General features: G+C 40.6%; 1 protein-coding gene across 1 annotated transcript in view; it reads left to right on the forward strand.

Moving 5' to 3' along the window:
* Positions 1-15,914, forward strand: part of PAPPA2 (pappalysin 2) — a 220,893-nt gene that overhangs the window by 23,987 nt on the left and 180,992 nt on the right. Inside the window, exon 2 of the mRNA XM_005867693.2 lies at positions 101-1,172. Within this exon, the coding sequence (XP_005867755.1) occupies positions 101-1,172 (1,072 nt within the window). The remainder of the gene's footprint in view (positions 1-100; positions 1,173-15,914) is intronic.

The following is a 15,914-nucleotide window of genomic DNA, read 5'->3' on the forward strand; positions in this document are numbered from 1 at the left end:
AAAACCATACATTCTTGCTATTCACATGGGTTTTCTTCTCCCTTTCTCCATCCCCCTTTGTATCTGGTATTTCTCCCCTCGATTCTTCCTTCTTTCCCAGGTGTGTTTGATAACTGCTCCCACACTGTCAGTGACAAGGGCTGGGCCCTGGGGATCCACTCAGGGAAGGACACAGGAAGGCGAGATGCTCGCTTCTTCTTCTCTCTTCGCACCGACCGCGTGAAGAAGGCCACCATTATGATTGGCCACAGTCGCTACCAACCAGGCACATGGACACACGTGGCAGCTACTTATGATGGACTGCGTATGGCCCTGTATGTGGATGGCACTCAGGTGGCTAGTAGTCTAGATCAGTCTGGTCCCCTGAACAGCCCCTTCATGGCATCATGCCGTTCTTTGCTCCTGGGGGGTGATAGCTCTGAGAATGGGCATTCTTTCCGTGGACACCTGGGCACACTGGTCCTCTGGTCAACGGCCCTTTCACAGAGCCACCTCCAGCACAGTCCTCAGCATCCACGTGAGGTGGAAGAGTTGACCACCTTGATACTGACAGCCAGCTTTGAGCCTTTGGAACACCAGTGGGCCCCATTTAGAGATGACAAGTACCCACGGCTTGAGGTTCTCCAGGGCTATGAACCAGAGCCGGAGATTATGTCACCTTTGCAGCCCCCACTTTGTGGACAGACAGCATGTGACAATGTAGAACTGATCTCCCACTACAATGGGCACTGGCCTCTTCGGGGAGAGAAGGTGATCCGCTACCAGGTGGTGAACATCTGTGACGATGAGGGGCTGAACCCCACGGTGACTGATGAGCAGATCAGCCGGCAGCACAAGGTGCTCAATGAAGCCTTTGGCCGCTACAACATCACCTGGCAGCTGAGCATCTACCAGGTACACAACTCCACCCTGCGCCACCGTGCTGTGCTCATCAACTGTGAGCCCAGCAAGATCGGCAATGATCACTGTGACCCAGAATGTGAGCACCCACTCACGGGTTACGATGGGGGTGACTGCCGCCTACAGGGCCGGTGCTACTCCTGGAACCGCAGGGATGGACTCTGCCACGTGGAGTGCAACAACATGCTGAACGACTTTGATGACGGGGACTGCTGTGACCCCGAGGTGGCCGACATACAGAAGACCTGCTTCGATCCTGACTCACCCAAGAGGTAAGGGACCAGGGCTCAGGGAGTCCTGTTTGCAGTGTACATTTCTAGCATCATTTTATCCTTTTGACTTCTGGAGACAAAAGAGGGTTCACACAGCCCCCAAATAAAACATGCATCCACCCACCAGACACTATTGTGCTTTCATAAAGTACTGGGTATTGTGTTAAGTGATTAGGGGCACAGAGATGACTTGGACCAGGGACAGCCCTCAGAGGACTCACTGTCTAGGGAGCAGTCAGCTGTGTACGTGCTATGAAGTGGGCCTGAGGCAACTGAACAACATAGTCTGTGAAGGGGGATAGCAGGATCTGATTCACCTTTTACAAAGGATCCTTCTGGATGCTGTGTAGAGAACATGGGGAAGCCAGGGGACCTTCACAGAAAGCAGACAAGGGAGACAGAAGCCATTTAGCACCTGTTAGACATGATCACAGGTTCGATCCTGACTCGCCCAAGAGGTAAGGGACCAGGGAATGTATTGTGTTCACAAAGCAGGTGAACTCGATCCTGTTATTCCCCTTCACAGACTATGTTGTTCAGTTGCCTCAGGCCCACTTCATAGCACGTACACAGCTGACTGCTCCCTAGACAGTGAGTCCTCTGAGGGCTGTCCCTGGTCCCAGTCATCTCTGTGCCCCTAATTACTAAACTCTTCTGTAATCAGCAAAGTTACACAAACCCTCGAAGAGGCCTCTTATCCTTGGTCTTTGCTGCAGGCTGAGCAGTTCACCTGCTTTGTGAACACAATACATTCTACACCTAACCCCAAGTCTCCTTTAGGACTGGAAGCTTCCTATTTTGCCCCATTAAATTCCATTCTCCACACAGCATCCAGAAGTAAAAGGTGAATCAGATCCTGTTATTCCCCTTCTTACATTCCCCCCTGCCCCCAACTGTACCTTGAATAGAATGCAGACTCCCTGCCTGGCTCACAGGTAGCTGCAGGTAGCCCCTGCCTACCCTCCAGCTTCCTCCCTCAGCACCTGCCCCACCAACACTGCACAGCCTGCTTGACCTCTCCTGTCTCGCTGTTCTTGCCTCAGGGCTTTGCCTGAGCTGTCCTTGGAATCCTCTTTTCCTTTATGTCCCATTGGTGGGTTTTCTCTTGTCATTCCAACATCTACTTAAATGTTACTTCCTGGAGCAGCCTTTCCTGATCCTCCAATTTAAATCAGCTGATCAGTCACTATTACATCAACTAATTTTAATTCTCTTTATTACAGTTATCACTTCTCATGTTTTTCTTGTGCATTCATTTATTTATCTTTCTTCAACTCCATGAAATCAGGGCCATTATTAACCAGGTTGTGCCCAGTGCCTAGAACAGTAGCTGACACCTGGTTGTTTATGTCATGTTGTAATGAATGAATGGATCTGATGTGTCTTTCCTTGTGAAACAGAAGCAAATAAGAGGATTTCCATTTGATGGTCCATGCAAGGCCTGGGGAGAGTTAGAGGAAAACAATAAAGGAGAGAGGTGGGTGGTGAACTTGGTAATCTGTGCATGTGGGCAAGGCTTCCCCATTGTGACTGGTACCTTTGTACAAATTTTAAAAAGGCTCACACGTGATCTCTGTAGAGTTGGTGGGAGGTGGGAGGATTGGAAATCAGCTCCCACCGGATACCTGGATGGCTGCCTTTGGGTTTGTTGGTCACAATTTGTATAGTCATTCGTGGTGTCCCTGTATGTGGGCAGTCAGTTAACACCAGTTCATAGGTTGGCCTGTAGTTCAGGCATGTGATGTCAGGAATTGAGTGTAAGATTTGGAATCAGGGTACACAGTGGAATTCAAGAGTCCTTATTAATTAACTAGAGGCCCGATATACGAAATTCATGCAAGAGTAGGCCTTCCTTCCCCCAGCTGCTGGCACCAGCTTCCCTCTGGCACCTGGGACCCGTGCTTCCCTCCAGCCGCTGTCAAGCACCCGGGACCCAAGGCTTCCCTTGCAGCCCCTCTTCGTCTGGAAGGTCCTCCAGAAGGATGTCTGGTTTAATTAGCATATTATGCTTTTATTAATATAGATTAGCTGTGTAAATTGTACAAGTTTATAAAAAGGGGGTGATTGCAGTAGTACTTTGCATTACCTATATCCTAGGGTTGTTTTGTGAATCAGATGAAATACAGTACAGGGAATGCTTGGTAATTCTAAAGTTGTCAGTGTACAAAAATAGTTCTAAGCTAACATTAGTGATTATTATCATTATTCAAGCTGACAGATGGGAAACCTGTGTTTATATAAAGATGCACAGGGTACTGATCACATTACCAGAACTATTGACATAAGAAAGATTCTGTTTGGGTTTGGTTTATAGATATTGATAACCTTAAGCAGAAGCTAAACCTCACTAATATCAGTGGTTGCCAATCCAAAGAGACGAGGAAATCTGGCTTGTTCTCATTCGTCTTCTAGTTCATTACAACAGCCCACTGCCCTGACTGAGACAGTTCTCATGGTGCCCAGCCATCATTCTCCTGAATGTGGCCCTTTGTTCTCTAAATCGGTAATGCCACTGCACTTCTCTGGATGTTAACACACTCCACTTACTGTCACAGAGTTGCCATGGTAACTCCTCCCTTTCTCTCTGGGGATCCAAAAGTGTCTCAAACCTTCTTATCTCTACATGCAAAACTTGATTTATGGAGTAAAACGAACTATTATTTATACCTTTTGATAGTTAAACATATTTAAATCAATGTAATAAATACTCATGGTTAAAATTATCAAATTATATAAAAAGATGTAAACAGGAATGATAGTTCCCTGCCTAACTCTTCCTTCACTCTCTAGTCTTGCTCCCATATTAAATTATTTTACACATGTCTTCTGGTATTATATATTATATTAATTGATTCATCAGTTTTAAACATTATGCATTGACTTGCTCTTATGGTAAAGATGAGCCTCTAACTCTTCCATTTTTCCTCCTTCTCCCCTCCGTCTTTTCAACATAGTTATTTTACTATTTTTATTTGAATTAGTCATATTTATAATATTGTGACTATAAAATATTTTTTTGTTGCAGAACAAAATATTCTATTATATATCTTTTTCTGGCAAAGCTTTTTCCTACTCTCCCTCTACTCCTTGAGTCTATTCCCTCTTTCCCTCCCTTCCTTTACTCTTTCCTTTCTACCTTCCTTCACTTTTTTGATAGCCTCAATTGTTTTTACATGTTTTATCATAACAGTTAATCTATAGAAATATAATCTTTTTTTTTAAACAGTACGTAGATCTCTCTTCTAGTTCATTCTATTTTCTGTTCAAACTTGACAATTTATCTTCAGGTCTGCTGCATAGTTGTCATTCAGAATTTCTCTTTACTGCTTGCCTTTTTTCTTTTTTTTGATTGGAGACACAAATACCTCTTAATTTACTGCCTTAATATACTGGAAAAAATCCTTAAGTAACTTTCTAAGAATGGGTGTTTTAGGGGACTTTTTTGAAAATGCATTTTGCAAAACATTTTTATTTTGACTTTGCACAATACTGATAGTTTGTCTTCGTAAAATTTTGGGTTATAAAACATCTCTCAAACTTGTGAATAAATTTGTTAATTGTCTATCACTTCTATTCCGATAATTGTATGTCTTTTTCAAAGTGGAATATTTTTTCTGTTCAAACTGTTTAGAATTTTATCCTTAGCCTTGGTATTTTAGGGATCTTACGATTTTTTTTAGGATTGGACTTTTATTCTTCTTTTGTTGAGCACTCAGTTTCAACACTCATGTCCCTCACCTTTGGCAACTTCTATTAGATGATAGATTTTGATTCTTCAAAAGTCAGTGTTTTCTGTTCTCTTTTCCACTCTGAATCTCCTGAAGATGGATCTCCTGAGTTTATTCTCTTTTTTCTCTCACATGGCCTACCTCTTTGTTATTTTGTTCTCTCCCCCCCCACCCCCCCTTTTTGGAGAGTTCCTTGAGTTTATCCTCCAACTCTTCTATTGAATTGTTTTTATTTCAGCAATCATATTTTTAAGACCTTCCTATTCTTTGAACTTTCTGTATTAATCTATTTTTGTTTTAAGGATGCAACCTTTTTAAATGCTAGAAATGAGATCCAGTCTGAATTTTTTTAAGGTGCACTACATGTGATTGATCTGTAGTCAATTTTTCTCCCCATAGGCAGTATCCTCCTGCTTAATTCCTGCCTGTCTTTGATATTGGAGGATTTCCTCAAGTGTCCCATGCTTATTCAGAGTAAGAAACACATCTTTACATTTATACTTAAGAGGAACTAAGAAGGGAAATTATCTATGAATTTCCTCTTTTGGAGGAAGAAATCTGAAGGCAGAGCATAGTGCAGAGCAGTTTTCTCTTTCCTAACTCCCTTATATTTATTTCAGTAAGGACTTTTCCCTCTTCCATCCTCTGCCCTGTAGTCCTCGTGTTGAATTTTATTATTAAAACCATTGAGTGTTTTTCGTAACTCTTATTGGCAAGAACCATATTTTGAAAAACAATTATTCCTATGTTGTCCCAGATACAGTAAGCTAAACAGAGGGACAAATTAAATATATATATAAAGAGTAAGTGCTAACAACTTAGTGGAGGGGTTTAGTAATTATATCTAAATTTTCCAAGTTGAAATCTAGGCTGAGGCACCAAAAGCAGAATATGGAGTGTAGACTGCCTTTCTGCACTTGGATCATTGGAAAGGGCTTTCGATTCATGGAGACATAGATTTCTGGAATTCTATCAGTGTTTTCTGTTCCTGCAACTTGGTGCAGTTATGGGTTGTCTATGAATGAAATTACCCATAGGCAGTATCCCTATTATTACAATTAAATCACAGAAGTCAAGCTCATAACTCCATTATACTGTGACTTTGAAGGGAATCCAATTTATCAAATGTTTTGCCAGATATTTATTGAGCAAACTGAGTGTGCCAGGCACAGGGTACTTCTATTCAGGAGCTCACAGTTTAGTGTGTGTATGTGGGGGGGTGTTTTGGATGTGGGGGACACATCTATCGATAGATCACTAACATGCAGGTACAACTATTGGTGTATGAGCAATCCACCTCATTCCTCAAGTCCTACTCAATATGCCCCTTTTCCCAGCCCGGCAAGAAACCAGAAATCTAGCCCAAAGATGTTCCTCTCCCAAAAGCTCAGAGTAAGAGAGGGCCTGAGGAATCCAACATCAAACATCTGTAACCCAGATGGGCATATCAAAGGGAGAGTATTTATCAGACTTGGGACTGGTCAGGAGGAGATATAAATTATAGATATGTTACCCAGCCAGTTGAACAGCGTTACTAAGATAGAGGAACTTGGCTGTGGGCAGGGGAGCCTACGTAGGCCAGATGTCTACTTCTCCATGGTGGCTGCCCTGTGAGAGGGTCTGTAAGTACTAAGGAAGGAAGGGGGACCAGAGTCCACCATATTAGATGTCATTGACCACGACTATGGCACATCCTAGGGCAGTGATGGCGAACCTATGACACGCGTGTCAGAGGTGACACGCGAACTCATTTTTTTGGTTGATTTTTCTTTGTTAAATGGCATTTAAATATATAAAATAAATATCAAAAATATAAGTCTTTGTTTTACTATGGTTGCAAATATCAAAAAATTTCTATATGTGACACGGCACCAGAGTTAAGTTAGGGTTTTCAAAATGCTGACACGCCGAGCTCAAAAGGTTCGCCATCACTGACCTAGAGGGTATTATTCTAAGTAAAATAAGTCAGACAGAGAAAGACAAATGCCATATGATTTCACTTATTTGTGGAATCTAAGAAACAAAATAAACAACCAGAATTGAAACAGACTCATAGATACAGAGAACATTTTGATGGTTGCTAGATAGGAGGCAGGTGAGGGATGGGTGAAAAAGATGAAGGGATGAAGAAGTACAAATTGGCAGTTACAGAATAGTCATGGGGATGTAAAGTACAATATAGGGAATACAGTCAATATTGTAATAACTATGTATGGTGTTAGACGGGTACTAGATTAATTGTGGTAATCACTTAGTAAGTTATATAATGTCTAATTACTGGGGTATACACTTGAAACTAATATAATGTATGTCTACTGTAACTGAAAAATAAAAACATTATTTAAAGTAAAAAAAAATAATCATTCCTCAATGATAAAAAGTCTCAAATGTGAAATGTTATTTATTTCAGTGCATTTAGCATTTAGGATAACACAGAGTATACATAATTCAACACAAATTTTTTGACTGAATCAATGAATGATTAGCAAAAGCAACATAAAATCCAAAATAAATAAATCCAACAACCCATTTAGCCTAATATCTCTGGCTATCCCACCCCAGTGAAATAGGCTCTACACAATTCCCTTCAGAATAACTGCTAAAATTGACCCTAAATAGCTCCATACACTACCTGAGAAGAGTAACAAGAGTTAAGTGGACTAGGTAACAAAGTAGCTGCTTATTACCCCCTAGACCAGTGATGGCGAACCTATGACACGCGTGTCAGAGGTGACACGCGAACTCATTTTTTTGGTTGATTTTTCTTTGTTAAATGGCATTTACCTGCAGTGGCAGGTCTGTTAAACATCAGCCAGGGTTCATTGTAGGTTTCTTTTGAAGTTGGGATTCAAAGTTCCCTGCAGGAAAAAAAAAAAGTGGGGAAAATAAGTGTACGGGGTAGAAGAGGGCAGAGAGCAAAGAAATGGAGGCGAAACCTTAAAACATAACAGCTCTTCCAACGTCAAACAGTGCAAACTCTGAAAAGACAAGCCTTACCTTCTCACACTCACTTCACCTGGCAGAGACCAGGGGTAAGCAGTAAGGGAACACCTTACAGGTAAGCTCAGGAAGTGTGCCTGCAAACAGAAGCATCTCCTGTTTGTTTCCCAACAGGCCAATTTCTCCCGGTCCCAATAGGTACAAAGATTTCCTTGTACAGTGAAGGAAATCTACAATTTCTCTGTTCACCTGGCTCAGAGAACGTTCCTAACTAGGTGAGTGGGGAGAGGTTGCTTTTCTCCTTTTCATGGTTATTTCATGGCCAAATAGACAGACTTATGAGCGAGCTGTAAGTGGTGTGTCTGGGTTAAAATTATTTTCTCTTAGAAACTTTTGAGGAGAGACACTAGTCTCCAACTACATTCGAGTTCAAGACACTTGGGCACTTTCCTAGTAGTTGGGGTGCTGGCCTTTATACTCTGGCCAGATGACTGTCTCAGATGATTTCACTGAGGGATCTAGTCCTAGAATTTTAGCCCAGGAATCTAAACAATAGCTGCCACTAAGAAACGTTTTCTTTTTCTCTAGGAACCCTGTTTATATATTACTTTAATGACTGAACAGAAGTTAAATCTTGTTGCTGGGTCTTCTCTAACCGAGAGAAGTAGGTTGGGGAGTGGTTGGAGCATACAGTGAGTCTGGATATCAGGGTTTTTTCTTTTCTCTTCTTCCTTCCTTTCTTCCTTCCTTCTTCTTTTTTTCCTTTAAGATTTATTTCAATTGTGTGTACCTTTGGAGGAAGCTGCTGATCCATTAATTTCCTGAACCCCAGTATATCTCTGACTTCTAACCCGGGGGCTGTGCCCACCACTGTGGACCTGATTTCCCTGGCCGAAAACTTGGCTGATTCCTGCTTCTCCTTTAAGTCTCAGGCTGTCACTTCCTCCATCCTGATAACATTCCTTTTGTCCTCCAGTAGAAATTGGCTATCTCACTTGCATCACTGCTCACCCTCTGCTGTCACCACTCTGCTCAGGCCCCTGGTCTCTCACCTGTCTCATTACAATGGCCTCCTCACTGGTTTACTCTCATCTATTCCTGCACTTCTCCCCCAAACTGTTTTGAGCAAAGCAGCCAGAGTAATCATTTTAGAGTATAACTCAGATCCAATCATTCCTCTGCCCAGGATGCTCCAGCAGCTTCCCAGCGCACCCAGAGACAAAGCCTTACTATGACCTACAGAGCACTACCTGATCTGGCACCAGTTATTTCTGTGGCCTCCCCTCCTACCACGCTTCTTGTTTGCTCCATTCCAGCCACACCGGCCTTCTCGCTGCCCCTTGACTTGATAGACACACTCCTACCACATTAGCTTTTCAGTGGCTTTTTACTCTCTGGCACATCCTTCCTCCAAATTTCTACATGGCTAGTCTTCCCACTTCCTTCCCCAGTTTTTTTCAAAGTCACCTTTGATGAATCCTTTCCTGGTGACATCATTTAAAATTTCACACACTCCTCTGACTCTTCATGGTTGCTTTCCTGTTTTATTTCTCTTTTTAGAATTTTCCACTAATGTGCTATATATTTTTAAAATTTTTCTTACTGTCCATCTTCTCCACTAGAATGTAAATTCCATCAGAGACAGGGTTTTTGTATGTTCAGGTTACTATTTTACCCTCCCAGTTAGAGCAGCGAAAGGAATAGACTAAGAAGTGTTTAACAAATAATTGTTGACTAAAAGAATGTTCTTACCCAAGCATAGTGGTTGGCAAACTATGGGCCATGGATCAAATTTAGCCTACCACCTGTTTTTGTAAATAAATTTTTATTGGAATCCACTTGTTTACATATTGTCTCTGGCTGCTTTCATGTGGCAGGGTTGTGTAGTTACAACGGAGACCGGGTGGCCCACAAAACCTAAAATATTTACTGTTTGGCCCTTTACAGTAAAAGTTGGCCAACCGCTGCCCAAGTACATATTTATCATACTATATCATAATTACCCCTTGATGTTTGTCTCTTGCACAAGATTTAGGCTCTTTGTAGTTCTTGAAGCATTGGAAGTGCTCAGCTGATTTTTAAAAAATGAATTAACGTATAAATAAGTGAAAAAATCAATGACATAAGGGGAAGGACAGTATTGGGCAAGAGTTTGAGTAGAGCAAGGTATGCTACTTTGTATTGAAAAAAGGGATATGCAGAACCTACACTCTAGTAATCCATTCTGCTTGTCTCATTACTGTGGTACAATCTCCATGTTGAGGAGTAAGTAAAACAACTAAAGATAACCATGAAGTGGGAATATGTTAGCTGGAGAGGGAAAGGCTATAAGCAGTTGTATTCATGATCTCATTATTTGAGTAGTTGAGCCCCAGATGGTTCTGAACGTATGAAACATGGAGTAAGTTTTGAACAGAGAAATAGTCAATTACATTACCAAGGAAATAAGATGAATCATAGCTAGCAGGGGAGACAATGATTGACAAATAGAGCAAGCCTCCCCCAAAATGGATATAGCCTTCCCTCTAATCAGATAAAGCCTGTTTGAAATGATGTTGCAGATTAGCCAAGACTCTTACCAAACATTTTTGTTAGGCTTTTGTGGTAGTAAGGAATAGATACTTGCTCAAGTTAACTAAAGAAAATGGATTTATTGTACAATTACATATGGACTGGAGGTGGAGCCAGATGGCTGCTAGGAACTGAGGCAGGTCTGGATTCTCCATTTCCTTCAAAGGCTTCAGGGTTCTCCACAGCTTAGTGCATCTGCACCATTCATTTCTCATTCAGTTTGCTAGATTACTCGTACTTCCCATCCCCTTACAGCTTTAAAACTAAACTAAACTGGCTGTGACTCCTGCTTTATCTCATTGAGTATTATCTTCAGATTCATGTCTCAGAGCCGAGGGTTATTTTATTTAATGCTCTGAGTTTCTTTGCAGAATCTTGGTTCAAATTCTGGAAATAGTCAATGTGAATTGGCTCAATTCATTTTTATATGTCAGGCCAGAAGTCATAGGTTTCTGGCCAGCTTCAAGTTCAGGCAACTGTGGCCAAAGGAGCAGGATAGCTGGGAGAATTCCTCAGGGTTCCAAGGGCAGTCTTCTCACAGGCGGTGCCAACACTCTGGACAGAGTGAGCTGGTTTTTCATCTTTACTTCTTGGGGATGAAACACCTGACAGGCATAATTCCCGGTACTGTCCTTTTCCTTAGAGACCTTAGTATTCCTAGTAATGTAACCCTATCTATCTATCTATCTATCTATCTATCTATCTATCTATCTATCTATCTATCATCTATTTACTTTACCAATGAAATAAAACATTTTGCAAGGGTTATCTTATTTAATGCTCACAACAGCTCCAAGAAGCAAATGTTCTTATTATCTCTATTTTATGTATAAGAAAATGAAGATTTAGAGAGTTAAATAACTATCATCACTCAGTGGCAGAACAGGGATTAAAGTTTGACTTTATAGTCTGTGTTATTAACCACCATTCTGTATTGTGTGTCAGTTTTAAATCTTACATGTCTAGCAACGTACTTTGTTCATAGTAGGCATATAATATATGTTTATTTTGGTTATACAATGATTATTTCAGAGACTATATACTTGAAGAGATGAAGGAAAGGAAAGGGAAAATACTAAGGGCTTAGTATTTACCAAGCACATTATATATGAGGTAGATTCCTTAAAACATGAATAGCTAAGCAGGAGAAATAGTTTATTAGGCAAGGGAAAGGTATGAACCAAAGTACAGATAGTCATGTGCAAACATATTTAGGCCATTATGAGAAGAGCAACTTGAAAGGAAGGGACATTTCCCAGGGAAGAGTAAGATAGAGAGAAAATTCGCAAAGTTATGTTGGGAAGGCCTTAGATGTTGAATAGTAAGCAATTGGGATTCATGAAAGAGAGGTGGGGGGAGGCACAGATAGACATCTGTTTTAATATATATCTGGTTTAATAGCTACCATCTCTGATGAATTTTAGATCTTCCTTCTGGGATCAGTTTGCTTATACCTGAAATATTTTTTCTTCAATTTTCTTTATTAAAATGTTTTCTACTCATATACTTTAAAATTTTTATTTCTTCGAAAATGTTTTTATTTTACCAAACTTGTAGTTACTCAATTTTAGATAGACTATTTGCTTTCTTTTATCAAGATATTATACCAGTTTCCTGGTTCCATTTATACTGTTTAAAATTTAGCGATCTAATTGTCTTTCATTTGTATTTACTTTGCCTTTTCTCTTTGGCTGTCTTCTTTCTCTCTCTCATTTTTTGTGTGTCTTCAGTGTTCTGAAAATTTACCGTGATATTTTGATGTAGATTTTCTTTTTTTAATATGATGTATTATTATTATTTTAAATCATCACCCAAGTATATGTTTTCATTGATTTTTTGAGAGAGAGGAAGAGAGAGAAACATCAATGTGAGAAAAATATTGAACAGTTGCCTCCTGCATGACCCCTGAGGGATACAGTCTGCAACCAGGGCACGTGCTCTGATCGGGAAGTGAACCATCAACCTTGCAGTGCATGGGACCATTTCCAACCAACTGAGCCATACCAGCCAGGGCAAAATATTTATTTTTATATTTTATTAAGAAGTCTTAGTTGTTTACAGTGGAAGGATATTCAGGACTTCTAAACTCTTTATTCTAGAAATGGAAGTAATTTTTCAGAACACTAATTCATCTGGAAGCAGCATGAAGGAGACTGAAGGCAGGGAGATGACCTTGTAAACTCCTGTAGTAGTCTAAGCAGCAAAGGGTCTGGGTTGAAAATGATTAGGAAAATTATTGTGGCATAGTGGAGAGAACTAGGAAAGTATAAATGAGAAGAATGGGGTTCTAGTTCCTACTCCAGCCTAGTCACATAATTTAATAATTTGTTCATTTATATTTACATTTATATTTATGTTTATGCTATATTTATTGATGTTCAACATATGTTTAATTGAGCACCTATTGTAGGCTAACTGCTCTTTTAGGCACTGCAGATATTATGATGAAGAAAAAAAAATCCCTGTCTTCATGGGGCTTGTACTGTAATGTGAGGAGATAGGCACTTAACAGGTAACAAGTGAATACATGATATATGCCCGGGGATGATAAGTGCTGTGGAAAAGTAAATCAGAAGAATAATGGAGACAGGGAATGCTTACTGTAGGAGCAAAATAAAGGATGTCCAGAAAAGGCCTCACTGCAAAGATGGCATTTGAGCAGAAAGCTGAAGGAAGTATGGTAGTGAGCCACATGGAATCTGGGCAGAGGGAAAGGCAAGGAGCTACCATTGTAGAGTTGAGTGAATTAAGCAGAGATTAGTTGGTGGGGAGAGGTCACAGGCCTATCAGGCCATTGTGTAGATTTTGGCTTTTACTTTCGATGAGGAGGGCTTGGTCAGTAGAGTGACTTGAGCAGTGCAATACTAACAGAGAAGGTATAGTGAGGTGTCTCCTTGAAAGGATGTTGGGAAATTCAAATGAAATAATAGCTGTTGAAGGGCTTTGCAAATTGAAAATACTTCATAAGTGACAGTGTTTGGTGAGCCATTGCATTGGTTCAGCAGTAAGTTTGAGGAGATGGTGGACATTCTCAAGGAGACGTTGAGCAGATGACTGAAAAAGGGATGTGAAAGAGGTATTCATTGTAGTGCGGAATTTATGGGCAAGGGGATGCCTTATGTGGTAATAAGGAGTCCTCATAAAACAGAAAGCAGGGGACCATCACCCTGACTCATAGAGAATCTGCGCCCTATCTCATCTCTTTCACATGTGAGTATAAGAGTGCAAAGCCAAGAACAATGAGCATCTCCTCTCTACTATGCTTTCAAAATATGTATTGTTCAGGAAGTCCCTATGTCTATCATGTGTAGTACCCAGTAGATATTCACAATTGCCTGCTGCATAAATGCTGCAAAATTGTGAGGGTCATAGCACTTAGGACTATGACAGAGTCAGGGATTCAAAATTACTTCACATAAAAATTTAAAGGATTGAATGCTGGGCTCAACACAATACTGTGAAAATTCACAGGGATGAACTTAGATTTTAGAATATTAAAAAATGTGTAAACCAAGCTGGTGGATATTTGTGTTTGCAGCAATCAATGTAAAAAATAGTCCTGAGCATAATCTTCATATGAAACAAAAGCGTGATGTGGCCATAAAAAGTATGCCAACAATTTTGAGCTCTGTTAAAAAGGATAGAGTGTTCAGATGGCTGGAAGAGATGCACCTTTCAGAAACAGCCTTATTAATCAGACTCTGTCTGGAGTCTGTGCTTGGTTCTGGGCAGCAGGTTTTATGGGGAACATCGACAACCTGGAGCACATCCAGAGTTTGGGGAGGAGAATAGTGATGAGGAAGATGGTAACATGGCCTTGATCACCTTCTTAGATGGGATTTTAACTTCTCCCTGCTTGATGAAGGAGCCAGTATGAAGAGAATTTTTAAAAGAGTAATAGTGGCCCTTTTTAGCATCTCATTCATTCTATTCATCCAGTCATTCATTAATTCATTCAGTTTCTAACAAGCAATTATAGAATGGCTGTTATGTTTTGTTTATTTTATTTTTATTTATTTTTTAAATTAAATCTTTATTGTTCAGATTATTACAGTTGTTCCTCTTTTTTCCCCCCATAGCTCCCCTCCACCCAGTTCCCACCCCACCCTCTGCCCTTACCACCCCCCACTGTCCTCATCCATAGGTGTCCGATTTTTGTCCAGTCTCTTCCTGCACACCCCACACCCCTTTCGCCCTCGAGAATAGTCAGTCCACTCCCTTTCTATGCCCCTGATTCTATTATATTCACCAGTTTATTCTGTTCATCAGATTATTTATTCACTTGATTTTTAGATTCACTTGTTGATAGATGTGTATTTGTTGTTCATAATTTGTATCTTTACCTTTTTCTTCTTCTTCCTCTTCTTAAAGGATACCTTTCAGCATTTCATATAATACTGGTTTGGTGGTGATGAACTCCTTTAGCTTTTCCTTATCTGTGAAGCTCTTTATCTGACCTTCAATTCTGAATGATAGCTTTGCTGGATAAAGTAATCTTGGTTGTAGGTTCTTGCTATTCATCACTTTGAATATTTCTTGCCACTCCCTTCTGGCCTGCAAAGTTTCTGTTGAGAAATCAGCTGACAGTCGTATGGGTACTCCCTTATAGGTAACTGACTTTTTTTCTCTTGCTGCTTTTAAGATTCTCTCTTTGTCTTTTGCTCTTGGCATTTTAATTATGATGTGTCTTGGTGTGGTCCTCTTTGGATTCCTTTTGTTTGGGGTTCTCTGCGCTTCCTGGACTTGTAAGTCTATTTCTTTCACCAGGTAGGGGAAGTTTTCTGTTATTATTTCTTTAAATAGGTTTTCAATATCTTGCTCTCTCTCTTCTTCTGGCACCCCTATAATTCAGATGTTGGTTTGCTTGAAGTTGCCCCAGAGGCTCCTACACTATCTTAATATTTTTGGATTATTTTTTATTTTTGTTTTTCAGGTTGGGTGTTTTTTGCTTCTTCGTATTTCAAATATTTGACTTGATTCTTGCGATCCTCTAGTCTGCTGTTGGATCTCTGTATAATATTCTTTATTTTAGTCAGTGCATGCTTAATTTCTAGTTGGTTCTTTATCACAACATCGAGGGTCTCACTAGATTTCTTAAGGATCTCAATACATTTATCGGCGGTTTCCATAAAATTCTTGAAAAATCTTAGAACCGTGGTTTTGAACTCTATATCCAGTCGTTTGCTGTCCTCCATTTCTGTCATTTGTGACCTGTTTCTTTGTCTTCGCATTTTGTCTGCTTCCCTGTGTTGGTAGAGTGGTTTTGTGTGCTAGGTGTCCTACAGGGCCCAGTGGCTCAGCCTCCCCAGTTACCTGAGGTGGACACTCTTGGTGCACCCCCTTGTGGGCTTTGTGCACAGTCTTGTTGTAGTTATGCCTTGATTGTTTTAGGTGTCACTGGGAGGAATTGACCTCCAGGCCAATTGGCAGTGAGAATCAGCTGTGTCTGCAGTGGGAAAACTTCTGTCCTCTGGAGAGGCGCTAATCTAGCCTTTGCCTGAGG

This window comes from Myotis brandtii, unplaced genomic scaffold (assembly GCF_000412655.1).
Source record: "Myotis brandtii unplaced genomic scaffold, ASM41265v1 scaffold250, whole genome shotgun sequence".
Lineage (NCBI taxonomy): Eukaryota > Metazoa > Chordata > Mammalia > Chiroptera > Vespertilionidae > Myotis > Myotis brandtii.